The sequence below is a fragment of the Spermophilus citellus genome (assembly GCF_964194105.1).
Source record: "Spermophilus citellus genome assembly, chromosome: 15".
Lineage (NCBI taxonomy): Eukaryota > Metazoa > Chordata > Mammalia > Rodentia > Sciuridae > Spermophilus > Spermophilus citellus.
In genome coordinates, this window is record NC_138195.1 from 68,245,576 (window position 1) to 68,262,104 (window position 16,529).

At 38.3% G+C, this 16,529-nt stretch overlaps 1 protein-coding gene across 2 annotated transcripts in view; it reads right to left on the minus strand.

Annotated features, from left to right (window-relative positions):
- The window catches only part of HPSE2 (heparanase 2 (inactive)), a 705,647-nt gene that overhangs the window by 137,925 nt on the left and 551,193 nt on the right, over window positions 1–16,529 (minus strand). For both annotated transcript variants that reach the window (XM_081268316.1, XM_081268315.1), the window contains one exon: window positions 2,460–2,566. In XM_081268316.1, coding sequence (XP_081124442.1) covers window positions 2,460–2,566 — 107 coding nt within the window. The remainder of the gene's footprint in view (window positions 1–2,459; window positions 2,567–16,529) is intronic.

Below are 16,529 nucleotides of genomic sequence, written 5' to 3' on the forward strand. Positions count from 1 at the left end.
ATCAATAACTAAACCTAATGTTTTGCTAGTGTATGGGTAGTTCTTAAAGAAAATGATTATGGCCAAGACCACTGCTGCCTTATGGCTTTCACAGTAGAATGGTGTACTGAAGTTATCTTCATCTTTCTGAAGATGATAATAATAATGTAATGATAAGCCCCTTCTATGCTCAGGTAGAGAAACATGGTAAAATGACTGCATATCCCAACAAGGATGCTGTCCCAGCCACTGTTCTCCATTCCACAAATGTTTGTTGACTATCTATTATGTGCCAGACAACACTAGGTGCTGGAGACACAGTACCATGTCAAAGATATATCTGCCATATGCCACAGAATCTCAAATCCCTGACTGGAAACGCTACCTTTGAATACTTGTTAGCAGAAAATTCTGATTCACTCATGCATTTGTATGTGTCCTAGTGAACTCATAGTTATGTGATATACTGAAAAATTACTGAGAAAATACCATCTATTCAATTTCTTGCTAGTTCCTTGGAGCTCCCCTCCCTAGAATCCTTTCCTTTTTTCCCCTTTCTCCAATTTATGCCACTTGGAGAACTAGATTCAAATGATATATTACTGGGTGCAGATAGAGCTGAGACCAAAAAGGTAACAAAGAGATAGGAGAGAAGACTAGGAGCAGAATGGACTAGTTTAATCTGATCTGCATCAATCAAACATTTATTATCTGAAAGGTAACTCAAATCTAAACAACAATGTTTATCTATGTGCTGTGCAGTGAATACAGAAACATCTATGGATATTTGGCTGATGCTCATGTAAAGGCAGTTCTATATGCCTCCATAAAGGTTTGTTGTATTTCTCATTTCACAGCATTCCTTAAAGGGAAGAATGCTCATACAAACTCTAAGCACAACTGGGCTGCTTGATGGACTCCAAAGCAGAGTCATTTGGTGATGGCTGAACAATGGCCCTACCTCTGCTCACTCCAAGAAGTACCCTGCACCAATGACTGCCAACCTGGTGCTCACTTGCAACACGGCTCCTATCAAACCAGTGTTGATAGGAAAGAAAACTCTCAGCAAGTCTGTATTAAATGCAGATTCACTCCATTTTATTCATTTGAACATGCTTCTTGATAACTTTATGCCACACAATGCTGGATGCTAAGGATAGAGAGATGAAAGACCCCAGGTATCACCATGAATCATACTGACTTATTATCCTCATCTACATTGGACAGGATTCCATCTATAAAGGCAATCCTGTTGGCTGCCCTGATTTGTCCCTCATGGACATATTAAAGAAGCTAGCTCAATAGAGGAGAACTGCATTGGAGAATTATGAATAGCTGTTAGTAGTAAAACACATAACTGAGGGCAAAACTCCAATTCTTAGGAGAACACTATTCAGTCAGAAAGCCAGGGCCACTCTCTACCTACAGAAATTGGAGTAATCTTATGTCCCACTCAAATGCCACTTCCTGCATGAAACCCTTCCTGAAACTCCCAGTCAGAGAAATTCTCTATTTCTTTACAGGCCTGTCACTTTCTTGGAAAGACCATGTGACACAAAAAGAGAGTGGCAAAGAGGCTGAACTCTGGAGCAGACCATCTGGATTTAAGTCTGAGCTCTGCTGTTAAAGCAAGTGACCTTGGTTGGGTGTTACTTCAATTGTCACTCAATTTCTTCATCTGTAATTTAAGGATAATAATAGTTCCTATTTTACTGTCTCATTATGGAAACCATAACATCAATTTTACTGGTTGCTAAATTATTAAATGTATATAAAATACTTTAGAAAGTGCTTGGCACATGGTAAATTAAAGCTACTATTATTGTTGCACTTATCTCTGATAACTTTATGATATAGTTATCTCTAATCCTAGTATATCCAATCATATGCTTCTGAAGGGCAAAAACCACGACTTCTATTAACTATCTCCCAGAATTATGGTAAAAATTGGATGAGAATATGTACATTGCCCGTTCTGTGGTTAGAACTGTAAACTTATAGCCAGGAATGGTGGGCCATGCCTGTAATCCCAGCAGCTTGGGAGGCAGAGATAGGTGGATCCTGAGTTCAAAGCCAGCCTCAGCAAAAGCGAGGGGCTAAGCAACTCAGTGAGACCCTGTCTCTAAATAAAATACAAAATAGGGCTGGGATTTGGCTCAGTGATTGAATGCTCCTCAGTTCAATTCCTGGCACCTCCCGCAAAAACCTTTAAACTTATTAATAAAGTTCTTCTCATTATTATGTTACTGTTACTCCTCCTCCTGCTTCTCTCATTCTTGCTCTGATACCTTTGTCTGACATTTTAGTATTTAGATAAAGAACTAATACTGTTAAGTGGTTAAAAGTATTCACAGATGAACAGATGAAGAACTTTCAATGGGAAGCAAGCTTTACCCAGCAATGGGCAGAATAACAAGCATGTTACAGCATCACTGTCCTTCTTTCCTGAAAGTCCCTGGGAATACAATTGTGTTACTTACAAGAATCCTGCAGCATAGGAGTCTGACAAATTGTTTGTGCCTCCAGCTGAGGTAGTCACCACACCTTCAAGCCAAATCTTCTTTCCTGGGGTGTATGTATTAACCACCTGGCCAAACAACAAAGCAGAAGGGGAGAATCAGTTTTTAAAATCTATTCCCAGATGAGAAGCAACACACATTCACTAAAGGAAGTTTCTCTGATTCCCTGCTCCCAGGTACTTTTTTCCCTGATGATGCACACAATTGTGTTGGCATACAGCACACCAAAGCATTAACATTGACACATATCCCCTCAAAGAAACTATTGTTTTTTCTCAGGAAGACCTAAGTGACAATGTGATAGAACAAATGCATATTCTAGGATGTGAGGTGACTTTAGGGATGAAAACACTGTTCATTGTCAGTACAGGTCCCCAAATAAAAATCATATTATGTTTCCATATTAACAAGTATTGAGAAGCAAAGTTTTCAGTATTCTGTTATGCACTATCCACATGTTAGAATTCATTAATCATGAGAGAGTAGAGGGTGATGTTTTAGAGAATTATTTTATAATAGCAATGGCTTGGATGTTGTAGCCACAGTTTGAAAATAACTGTAGTAAGTGTAAAAAGAAAAGTCACTGACCCACATGTCAGATCCTACTCAGGGAGCAACCACAGCTGCATGCCTTCCCAGCAGAGGCAAAGCCTCTTGTCAAAATGTTGCCCTCTAAAATTTTAAAGTGGCTCAGTCTCTGATCTACAAGTTTGAGATGGAAGTAAGGATTGCAACTAGTAGGAAGATCCTGAGGATGACCGGTGGAGGTTGATTTGGAATATTGTTAAAATTCACCCTTGGGCCTGGGTTTGAAGCTCCGTGGTAAAGCATATGCTTAGTATGTGTAAAGCCATGAGTTCAATCCCCAAACCTTCAGGGGGAAAACCCCTTCACACAGAAAAATAAGAGTCATTTGAGGATGCCACAAGACAGTCCTCTCACCCTTTTCAACACTGCTTAGAGTGCCCTACCCAGGGGAAGCTGGAAATCATAATGATGGAAAAGTAAGAAAAATACCTTAAATGATCACAAGGTAAAATTAAAGGACTGTATCTGTGAGCTCCCTTAAAATGCAGTGCTAGGAATGTATCTGTGCATATGATAAACTTCATGCTTCCTTTATAATTAACTGAGTAATAGATTTGTTTTTAACTTTTTGCCTTTGGCTTCCAGGATATTCACAGTTTAGTTTTGTGTTCAAAGACAGATATTAAAGTGAGATAGTTGGAGAAAGAGGATTTGGTCGAACAAAACAAAACTGTAAACACTACAACATGGTTAAACCTTGAAAAAACTAAGCTGAGTGAAGGATGCGAGGCATAAAAGGCAAAACACTATCTGATTCCATTTATATAAAATATCCAGAACAGGCAAATCCAGAGAGAGAGAGAAAGTAGATTAGTGGTTTTTTTAGTGTTTTAGTCAGCTTTTTTGCTGTTGTAACTAAAAAACAACTGTAAAGGAGGAAAGGTTTATTTGAGGGCTCACAGTTTCAGAGGTCTTAGTCTATAGAAGGCTGGCTCCATTCCTTGAGGCTCGAGGTAAGGCAGAATATCATGGTGGAAAAGTGTGGCAGAGGGAAGCAGCTCACAGGTTGATCAGAAAGCAGAGAGAGAAAGAGATTCCACTCTCCAAATACAAAATATATACCCCATAGCCACGCGCCCATTGAGCCACTTCCTTCAGCCACCTCTGCCTGCCTCCAGTTACCTCTCAGTTAATCCTAGCAGGGATTAGTCACTGATTAGGTTAAGGCCATACCCCAATCATTTCTCCTCCAAACCTTCTTGCATTATCTCACGTGTGAGCTTTTGGGGGACACCACATCTAAATAATAACAGGATTGAAGAGGAGGGAGTTTGGGGGTATGTGAGCATAGGGAGTGACTACTAATGAGTGTGACGTTTCTTTTGGGATTGGAATTGAGCATGTTTTAAAATTAGTCGGTAATGTAATATCAAAATTCTATACATATAGTAAAATCCACTAAATTTCATACTTTGAAAGGGTGAATGTTATGTGTATTGTATCTTTATATATATATAAACACTCTAGCAAAAAGAGAGGTAGACTCTAGGAGTGCAGTGAACCATCATATGGAAAAATATATATGCTGGAAATTTTGGGTTCCAAAAGATGCTAACTTGGAGACTTTTGGAAGTCTTTATCTTGGACTTCAATTTCTTCATCAACATTTAAATATGTGGATTTGGAATAGATGAACTGTAAGTCCATTCTAAATATAAAACGTTAAAATATATTAGTTTCTATGATATGAATATAAGTCCCTTTGGCTCCTACCACCCAAAGATTAAGAGAATCTTTGATTATGGAAGTTAAAATCAAGTAACAATAAAAGGAAAAAAAAAGTCAAATATAGGTGAAAACTGGTCACCTCTGAAACAAAGATCTAGATCAGAGGAAGGTCCACAGAATGGTAGAAAAAGCCGAAGGAGAATATGAAATTGTCTAGAGAGAACATATAAAAATAAGGCTAGGAAAGGAATCAGGATTTCTATCCAGCTATATTAAGGCGTTACCAAATGCACTAATTTATTTATTCAACAAATATTGATTAAGCACCTGCTCAATGCCAAGCAGGTATACAGCAATGAAAATAGGTCTCTGCTCTCATTGGCTTACACTGTGGTCAAGGGGACTTGGTGGTGGTGGTGGGGGGGTATAATTCTTTAAATTGTAATTCTATAAATTATACCCCCTGAAGGTGATCTCTGAGCTGAGACCTGAGTGAAGAAGTAGCCAGTCCCTTAATGGATTTGGGCTTAATCCCAGTTGCCTCATCCTCCTCAAATTATTAGTGGGGAGGCAGCATGGTTGTAGTTAGGGGAATAGTCTTTGGAGACAGATCACCTGCATTTGAACCCTGGTTCTACTGTCCATTCATTGTGTGCCCTTGAGTATAGCACAGTACCTACTCTGCATTTCTGTTTCCGTGGCTGTAAAATCAGAATATTAAGACTACCTGCCTCAGATGATTTTATGTTATTTAAACTACTTAATATTTGCAAAGCACTTGAAATAGTGTCTGGTATATAGTAAGCACTTAGAAATATAAACCAAAATGTTATCTAGATCACTCTCCTTGTTCAAGGCACATGTAACTGTGTCTGCATGAATCTAACATCAGCCATGGTTATTTTCCTTCACACACCATACTGGATGATAGGGAATGTCCCAGATGTATGCTAAGCTGCAGAAAAGGCCACTTTAGAATATAAAATGCATATAGCTAATTCACATCAACATTCAGAGTAGTTCACTTATCTACTCTCAATACAGACAACTCTGTCAAGCCACACAAACAAAAATCACAGTGAGGTAGAACTTTGATACAAAACCTACATCAGTTATATGAAATATCTTGTGGGTAAAACAGCCCTAGAAAGCATTAATGTGACTGGTTCTAGGAACAGTCAGTGCAAATCAAAAACTATTTTCGGAGTATTTTCTGTTGGGGACATAGCGGGAGGCTTGATGAGCTGTGTCTTCCGTGAGCAGAGAAGACCAGCATGGTGACGTGTGGTGGAGCTACAGAGACAGGTTGGGTGCTGGCTGGGCCTGGGGAGGAAATCTGTATGGGCAGAAGAAGAGAGAACAAATTAGGAAAAACAGATGGAAGCAGCTGCAAAATTCCCTTAGAAAGTGAAACTGTAAGAAACCAAAGGCCATAATTCACCACTGTGGTTTTCTGAGAGAATATGATTCTCCCTATGCTGGAAGAGAGAAAATTAGAGGACTTTGGAAAGAAAAAGCATTCCTGGTGAGAAATGATGTGCCAGTGAAGATTATTTTAAGGTATACATTGTCTGGGGAGATTATTTAAGTGAGGGTGGAGGGAAGTGGGGCTTTTAGTTCCTTTTCAGTTCTTTTGTTGCTAAATACTTCAGTCCTTGGCCCCATGTGGTAAAAGGAGCTTTGAGGCACCCACAGAACTGTTCAGTAAGTGGCCAGTGGCTGTTCAGAACCCCTGGGCCTGCTTGAGGTAGAATGGCATAAAGACAATCTCTTCCAGCTCCCTTCCCTCAGATTTTAGGGTCAGGGACTGTCAAAACTGTTTCACGTGGATACACTGAGGGAGGAGGGTAAGAGAAGAGAAAGAGAGCACTTAGGCAAAACATCCTTGATTTTTCAAAAACAAAGTTTAATTTTCCCTATGACTTCAAATTTTAAAAAGGAAAATAACCATTTATGTGACACCTTTTCAAAACTGGGCTTCCTTTTCCTGCATTTCCTTGATATCCTGCCTCCAATACTGTGACCTAAGTCTTTTAAAAGACTCCTGAGAGCCTGGCTCCAGCCACTGGCTGTGTGAGAGATGGTAGCACTGTAACAGCAGGCATGTTGTTTACAGTTATCCACACCAACACCTTCCTTAATGAGAAAGGAAGCAATAAAACAGAAGTAGTGGACAGGCCAGCTGGGCTAATCAGCCCTGGCAGGAGGCCCATCCTCCAAAAGAAGCTGGAGTCCATTAATTCCAGCATCTCATCCACTTGGAAATCGACCTTCCTCAGGACCTCAGAAGAGCAGCAGCTCTTTACATACCCAGAGTGGTCCTTGATGTAGCTGGTTACAAAGAGCTGGATAGCTTCCTTAAACCTTACCCATACAGCTGTTTCTTGCCTCTGACAGTGTTGTTCCCTTATCATATTTAAAAACGGTCCAGGAAAAAATTTATTACTGTTTCTATGTTGTTTCTTTCCAGCCTTCTTGTGTAGGTTTTGACTCTGTGCTTACCGACAATCTTAGACCAGGAGGGGCTCATATTCATCTGTCCTTTCCTTCCTCACTGCTCCTTCCTGTGATTTGCAGCTTATCATTTATTCCTTGGTCTTCCTGCCTGTACTCTTTCTCCTCCAGCCTTTCTTCCACACTGATGCCATTAAGCTAACAGAAATCCCTCCCCAGTTTAAGAACCTTTAATGGTTCCCCATTACCAGTAACAGTACTCAATTCTTCCTGCCCACTGAAAGATCTGGTTGATCAGTTGGCAGATGTGCTACAAGAAGTTTGTTTCTGGTCTTACTGAAAGCCATGTTCAGTGACCCACATGTTAAGATGCCAACTGCTTAATTTAACTTGGTATCTAAGACCCTTCAGAACTACCTCTTAGCTACCTCTTCTCCCATCCCTTCCCACATGGCCTATGGTTCACTACACAGAGTAAACTTACCACCTTTCAACTCTGCAATGTTATTTTAAGTCTTTACTGGTTATGTTCTCCCCTCCCCTCCTCCCACCAACACTATCTTTTTTTTTCAAGGATTATTTTAAAAGTTATTTCCTCTGTGAAATATTCCTCAAACCTTCAGGAAATTATTTATTATTTTCTCTGGGTTCCAAAATTCTTTGAACTTATATCTGATCTTGACCTTATCAGACTTAATTATAATTTTCTATTTTTTTAAATTTTGTCACATCTAATGTACATTTTGGATTACTTTGCTTATTAAATATTTGTTAAACAAATGAGAACATACAAGAGGCAGCATTTTATTGCTGAAAAAGCTAAGTTTCAGAAAAGGTAACTAATAACCTCTATAACAAAACACCAAATGCTCACAGTTCCAGTTCAGAGTTCTGATACTTTCTAATTGAATTTTCCTGTTTTAGAAGACCCACAAGCATCTGGCTCACTGAATTGCCTTCATATTTAACATGTCCTTCTTCGGTTAGACAGCCAGGCTATTCTGAGCACAGTCATTCCAATATCTCATCACATTTCACTTGATTTATTTCTTCTGTCTAATGTACTTTCTGTCAGTTTCATTAATTTTTTTCTGTGTAATTTCTTTTTATCATCTTTGTGTTCTGCTGTGCCATATTTGTCCATTTTCTTTTGGTATCAGATCAATTTTTAATTTGTGGCTTCTGTTTCTACGACACTTTTAAGATTTAAAACTGTACTCTCTGCTCTTGTTATCTCAAACCACAGAAAAGCAATTGAATGTAATTGCAACAAAACATAAAATTAAAATAAGAACATACATAAACAAGATAAAGTCACTAGGGAGGTAAGGAAATTATGAACAGATGCAAGAAAAGAAGAAGAAAGTTTCAGAGGCCCAAAGCAATGTCTGTGCTCAAAGGGATAAGTGCTAGTGGAAAGAGACTGGAAAGCAGCTATTTGCATTTAAATCATTCTTCCTCCCTCTCCCTTTTCTTTTTGGTGACTAATCAATTCCTCAAGTTTACTGCACACTTAGCCCACTTATAAGTCACAGTGTCCACCAGCCTCAGTGGTAATCTTGCTCTGGCTCAGGACAAACCCTATAATCCTCCCACTTCCAGGTTGCCTCTCCCTTCTGAAGAAGCATTTTCCCTCAAGTAGCTATTGGTTCCCAGGGCCACTGCTTTAAGTAGCACATTCCTTCTCATTGTCCTTCCCTTGCAGTATAGCAGGGCCTTGTGACACACTGACCAAGAGCCTGTGTTCCTAAAACATGGATGGAGTCCAATGGATGAGAGTCGAACTTTGAGAAGTCTTGTCCTCTTCCACCTTTACTTGCCTAATATCTTGATACCCAATTTTACTTCAATCCTCACCTCTAGGGCAGTCATTTCAGATTATCAACTGATTGTGGGGTCAAATTGATGTTCTCTCATCAAGAAAATTCAGCATTCTTCTTTTTTGGGGGGCGGGAGGATACCGGGAATTGAATTCAGGGGCTCTCGACCACTGAGCCACATCCTCAGCCCTATTTTGTATTTTATTTAGAGACAAGGTCTCACTGAGTTGCTTAGCACCTCACTTTTGTTGAGGCTGGCTTTGAACTCACAATCTTCCTGCCTCAGCCTCCCGAGCTGCTGGGATTACAGGAGTGCACCACCACGCATGGCTAGCATTCTTCTTTGAAAGCTTTTCTAATCCTGAGTGGTTAGAAAAATAAATATTACATGAATTATAAAAGAAATGGTTAATAAGGGTGGAAGATATAGAATAGTGTAAGGGATGAGGGTAGGTTCTGGGGTTAAATGGGCCTTGGTTTGGATTCTAATTTTATTACTTACTAAGCTCTGCAACCTTGTGTAAATTATTGGTTTCTTCAATGAATTAATAACATCTATGCACTCAATAAAAAACACCCCCCTCAAATAATAGGTCTACTATGTTTTTGTATGTTGATGATACATTTTTCCATTTTAATGCTATTGAAATCAGAATGGTTTTTGTCATCACTATCAATCAAAACTTGCTTGCTGTTTCTTCCTAGCTGTTATTCAATTGATGGTGCAATCCATAATTTTTTGTGAATTAAGAATCAAGGGAAGACTGGGGCAGAGCACTTGCCTGGCATGTGTGAGACACTGGGTTCAATTCTCAGCATTGCATTAAAAAAATAAACAAAGGCATGCTGTCCATCTATAACTACCAAAATAATTTAAAAAAAAAAGAATCAAGAGAATATTTATTTCCAAGAATTAAGGACATCAGCGTTCATGATTAAAACTCTGGATCTCTTGTGATAAACATACTTTTAGGGTAGATCTCCTGTAATATCAGTGTCTTTTTTTTTTAAAGAAAGAGAGAGAGAAAGAGAGAGAGAAGAGAGAGAGAGAGAGAGAGAGAGAGAGAGAGAGAGAGAGAAAGAGAGAGAGAGAGGGAATTTTTTAATATTTATTTTTAGTTTTTGGTGGACACAACATCTTTATTTTATTTTTATGTGATGCTGAGGATCGAACCCAGTGCTCCACGCATGCCAGGCTAGCATGCTACAGCTTGAGCCACATCCCCAGCCCCAATATCAGTGTCTTAATATGAAAATAAAGAGCCAGACTTTCCTTTAGCCAGACTTTCCTTTAGGTCGGCTTAAAGTTTTAGTTCCCACTCCCACAGGCTTTTATCAATATCCTGGGAAGGTCTCTATTAATGTACCCATATGATTAGATACCTTTAAATTTTGAAAATTTGCTTCGTCTTCTTTTTCTTACAGAGGTCCCTATTGTATAAGCCTCGTGCCCTATAAAATTTAGAATCACTCATGGATGTCATCCCCATGTATTAATGTGATACAGTTTGTATTTGGAGTCCTCTGCCTACTCTGAGTACTTCCTTGGCTTGTGTTCTTCTTCCCCTCCATTGAAATCTGCTCTTGGGAAAGGATCCTCTATTGACATTAATAACAGTGTGAATTTCAGCTAGTGTCCTAAACCTCTGTTTATAGTTTAGAGCATTTTCCTAATGTAGAGAATTTTTTTTTACAGTGAAATATCTGGCATTTACAAACAGACTGAATTGTTATTTGGGGCCATGAAGAGACCTTTCCTTTCCCCTAAACACAAACATAGAAGACATTCTCCTACCATGCTTGTGTAGAAATAGCCTACAGGGCTATTTAATACTATAGTATAAAGTTAGGAACATCGTGAGGTTCTTCTTCAGAAAGAACACCAGAGAGTCCATACAATGTGAATGAGACATTGCTTCTTTACTGCTTCTACTATTTTATTCTGCCAATTCACTGCCCCTTCATTTATGCCCCCTCCCTCTAGCATGTCAATTGATAGGGGATATGATAGGCACTGGCACATCAAAATTAGCATTCAACAGTATTGAATGAGTGAGTGAATAAATGAATAAGTCAAACACTGAATTTTTGGTGATACTACTGTTCTTACCCTAATAATGTGCTTTCATTTTCCAGTTTTCTTCAATTAGAGAAGATTGATGTTATCATAGTCCTCAGTTGCTCTTTAATTGCCCCTCTAGTTATTCTATGATCTTCAAGAATAACAGTTATTTATTCCTGCCTTTTGATAAGCTAAGAGGCTCAAATACAAGGGTAAACTGAAAGTGTGAATGAGGAAAAAGGTTTCTTTTTTAATGTATTAGTTACTTTAAAAGAATCGCATATCTTTCTGCCTACTTCCATGGTCCTGCAACTAACATATTGGAAGAAGCAGCATAATATTACTGCATTTATGGAGACTTCAAAAGAGTTGACTTTCATTAACATCATAAGTGACCAGAAGCAATGATGATGTTAACAAAACAATAATGGTCAGATTATGAATCACATAAATCATCCCCCTTCCCAATGCACATCCACATCAGTGATCCTCTGATCACACCCTAAGAACTGTGTAAATGAGAAGGCATCTATCCTTTAGGTGTTAACCCATGTGTCACTTCCCTTGGGAGGGCTTCCCTGACTTCACAAAGTAAGGTGGACACTTCCTGCCATGGGCTCTCATAGCACCCTATGATAGGAGTCATCACATTTTATTATCAATGCTTATTTCATTAACTATTTTTCCCACTAGATCATAAAGTCTATGAGGATAAACATCACATCAGTCTTGCTCACCATTTTATTCCCAGGGGCCAAGGAAATTCTAACAACATTATGAACAGTTGATAAAAGAAGGGAAGAAAGGAAGAAGAAAAAGAGGAAGGAAAGAACTTTTCAAATATCCAGGAAGCCAACTCCAGTTTATTAAGTATTCAAAATGCAATCACATGGACAGGACTTTTAGAAATACTTCCCTTGTGACTGGGATTTCACCAACTCTTTTCTGTGCTTATTGAATTGCTGAAAATAATATCAAAAAGTGTTACTTCCTCTTCTGATTCCTCTAGGAGATGAAGACACAAATCATAGAGTCCAAATGACTTAAGCCAAAGTGGTTCTTCTTGGTTCTTACATCATTATTTTGGAGTCTGCCCAGCTTTCCACACTGTACCATCTGCACTGTGTCCTAAATATCTCACTTTCCCACCTGACTCTTCCCTTCATTGTTAGATGCTCACTGCCTTTCTTTGACTCATATCCCCATGTCCAGATGATTATCCTTAGTCTAACGGAAGGGAGACATCCAAAGGAGTGGGTTGTCCAAACATTGTCCAAACATGTCTCTGTTTGGCTTCCAAAAGTATCATGCAGATTTTCATATAACCAGATAATTTGTTCACTGCTCAGAACACTGAGAATTCTTCTCTAAGTGGCAGTCCAAATTTGGAAACCACAGCTGTTTTTAGCAATTGAGTCATTGTGTTTCAGGTGCCAAAAATATCACCTATCATATTCTCCAGGGTTCAAGTAGGAGGGAAGAGAGAAAAAAAGAACAAGTAAAGGATAAAGGTACCATGAAGCTTCTTTAGTCACAGAAATTATTATTGAAAATAACTATTAGAACTGTAAGAATATCTATAACAGTTATAAGAACTAGCATTCAACAGGAATTAACAGAACAGCTTCGTGTGACCTTCTTAATCTCCTAAGAGGGAGGGAACACAAGATTCTTAGCCTCTTAATCTTACAGAGAAAGAAAACAGACGAAAAACCCCAGACAAACAGGGAGATCAAGTAACTGGCCCAAGACCACACAGCTAAGTCTGTGTTCTAGCTCAGGTCATCAGGCTTGAAATTCTGTTCTCTATCTCCCATTTAAACAGCTTCAGCACAGATTTATCAAACTGCTTCTTCCTCAATGGCCCGGTGGGTGGGGCCGGGATGGTCATTAAGACTTCTCATAACTTCTATTAATAGAGAAGAAACAAAGATTCCACTTCTAGCTTTTGGGTGGGGGTTTCAGGTATACAGACATTAAAAACTTACTTGGCCCCTCTCTGAGCTGGTTTGTGAGTTTTCAAGAAAAACATTGAGCCAGTCTGCCCAAGTTTTCACTTTGGGCTCCCATTCTCCAGACCTCCTCCCCAACTTCCCCACCCCAAGAATGTCAGAAACAATCAACATAATTTTTCATCAGTAAAAGCTTGGTGACCCTGCTTTGGTCCCAGCTCTTGTCTCCTGAGGACAGGCACATTATGGAATGTGAGAGTGAGACTCTCATCCTGGAGGCTCTGACAACTGAGTCCAGGCTGCTGTGGCCAGTGGGAGGGTTACCTAAGGAGTCAAATCTCAGAGAATCTGTGACCCAGCAGCACTTCCCACAGATACCCATTTAAGGTATATCTGGCAAAAGCTTTGAAAAAGAGAATTGAGAAATTAAAACGCGTCAGGGGGATGATTTAAAGCTTGCAAATGAAACAGGGAGGATGGGACTGTGGCAGAAAGTATTTTGCAAAAATTACTGCAAAAATATTTCTGGTCCTATATGCTTTTCAAGAATCTTGCCACTTGCTCATCAAGAGGAATTTATTTCTTTTCTTGTCTGAACTTTGTGGATCTTGGCAACTCCTTCAAGGATGTGGCTGAAGTGATGTCCTGTGACCTCTGAGGTTGAGTTAGAAAAGGTCATAGAGTTACCACCTGGCTCTCTCTCTCTCTCTCTCTCTCTCTTTGAAATGTATTCAATTTATTTCTCTACAACCCTTGAATCTCCATTCTGTTGTTGGGATAATGTAAAATTTTATCTTTACATTTTATATACATTTTCAAGGCAAAACTTGCTTACATAGCATGTAGCATGAGTTAATATTTATTTTAGTTATATATGTGTGTGTGTGTGTGTGTGTGTGTATAAACAAACAGGGAGGTCAAGTAACTAGATCAATCAATCAATCAATAAAAGGAAATATATATATACACACACACACACATATATATATTTCTATTTATTTATTTATTTATTTATTTATTTATTTTTGGCCCTCTCTCTTGAACATCTGAATTTAGAACCTTGGGAGGAAGACTAAGCTACACAGAGAATTCAAATGCAAGTTCTCTGGCTATCAGCCTTAGCTGAGGTACTAGCTGTTAGCTGGCATTACCTGCTAGATGAGTGGCCTGGCTGAGCTTTCTGGCCATTCTAATACAACCTTTGTCTCACCCCAGCCTTCAAGTCTTCCAGCTGAGGCTTCAGACATTGTGGAGTAGAGACAAACCATTCCTGTGCTGGGAATTCCTGGCCCATATAACCCATTGGCATAATAAATGTTTGTTTTATGCCACTAAGTTTTTAGTTAATTTGTTGCAAGCAAGAAGTAACTAGAACAGGAACCTTGGCTTGAGGGGATCTCTGGGCACGTTCCTTTTGTAATAGTCTAAACGTTACCTGGGCCTGCTGCTAAGCCCTCCCCTTCCAGGTGTCTTCTATAGGTCATATCTTTCAGCGGCTCCATTTTTTAAAAATTTTTTATTTGTTTTAATTAGTTACTTGCAATGGCACTGGGCTTTCCCACTTCAAGTTCATCAGACATGTTTTTAAAGGTCTGAATCTCAATTGTGCACAGGATTTAGCCTTTTTTTTCTTTGGTCTTGAGGGTTCTCAGCCTCTAGATAAAGCAAGCCCTAGATAAATCAGGAGGTAAGCTTAGTCACAATTTCGGGGTTTGAATGTTCTGTAACCATTAAGGAATATGCAGTGGTGAAGGGTGATGGAAAGTGGGGAGAAAGAGAAGAACCTAACTCCCAGCACCTCTGACTTACTTAGGACCTAAATCCATACTTACCTAATAACACGAGCACAGTAAAACCTTCACTCTAGCACTGTGGTATCACTTCTTAATCACAACTCTTTGACTCAGAATTTTAAAAGCCAAGATAAAGGGAATTGACTATCTTCTATATTTTTGTACTCTAAACACTTAGAATAGTGCCTGAAACATGGTACATATCCAATAAATATTTGTTGAATTTAAAAAAGAACAAATTAATGAACAAATGAAAGAAAATCTTTCCCTACTTTTAGAGAACAATATACAATATTAGATTAGCACAATGAGATTAGGAAACTGCTATATTCAATAAGTTGACATTCTGTTACAGTAGGTAATATGTTTCATGTTGCTCAAAGTAAATATTAAAACTTAAAACTGAGTTCTTTGAGGGCAGAGGCCACATTTTATTCAATTCTGTATCCCTAGTATCTGCCACTTTGCCTGGCACTTGCTAAGTGTTTAGTACATATTTTCACTAATTGAATGTCAAACAGAGACTGGTAGAAATATTTTAAATCATTTACTTCCTCTTGCCTAGTAAATGGCAGGAGGCAGTGACAAAAAAGGATGCTGGCCAATGTAAGTGGTCCCAGGAGGAGTTAGACTAGAAATCAGAAGTCCTGGGGTTTTCAGCCTCTAAAATCTCATGAGAATAAGAAGACTCAAGAGACTGTTTGTAAACTAAGTGTGATATTTATTGGTGTGAATAGGAAAACAAGGTACAGACTTCCACTTTAGCTTTCAAAAGTGATTGTCTATGATTGCTTCAAATAGAATTTTCTTTCAGAGCTAATTTTAGACATGAACTATTAATTCATTTATCCATTTATTTATTCATTCATTCCATCTTTACTGAGTTCTACCTGTTGAGATTTGTTTTATTTGCTCAAAAGACAGTGCAGCATTCATAGAATCTCCATTTCCTAAAAAATAAACTGACTGAGCAACAAAAGATATGCTATCTTATAGAGACTTGTGGAAATTATAGGCGTAAAATCCTCACAAGTCAGAATTAACTAATCCAATGTATCTCAAAATGTGACCCTAGAACAATATACATGTAGAATTATTAGACCATTATTAAAGACAGATCTCTGTGATCTCTATTTTTAGTATAGATGAGATATAGAGATCTCACATACAAATTCCTGAGAAGAATAACATAACATAGTAAACCTATTCTTCCCTTGCTAAACTCACAATTTAGAAACAAACTATTAAAATATGTATTATTAAAATAGAGAACTTTTTAAAACAATTTATAATTGCATTTAATTTTGAAAGAAGTATTAATTGGAGGATGCAGAAAATATTAATTTTTTTAACTTTGAAATATTTCCCATGTGGACAATTTATTTCTTAATTTTATTTTTGTTTTAATTAATTTTTAATAGTTGTACATATTTACTGTGTGCTGTGTGATATTTCAGTACATGTATAAAACCTGTACTGATCAAATTACAGTAATTAACATTTCTAGTTTTTTATCATTGTTTTATGTTTGGATCTTTCAAGATCCTGTCTTCATAAAACATATAACAGATTGTTGTGTACTATGCTCACCCCACTGTACTGTAGAACACTAGAACTTATTCTTCTTATTTAACTGTGTTTTGGTACCTGTTATGCAGCTTCCCCTATTCCCCTTATTCTCCACTTTTCCTAAC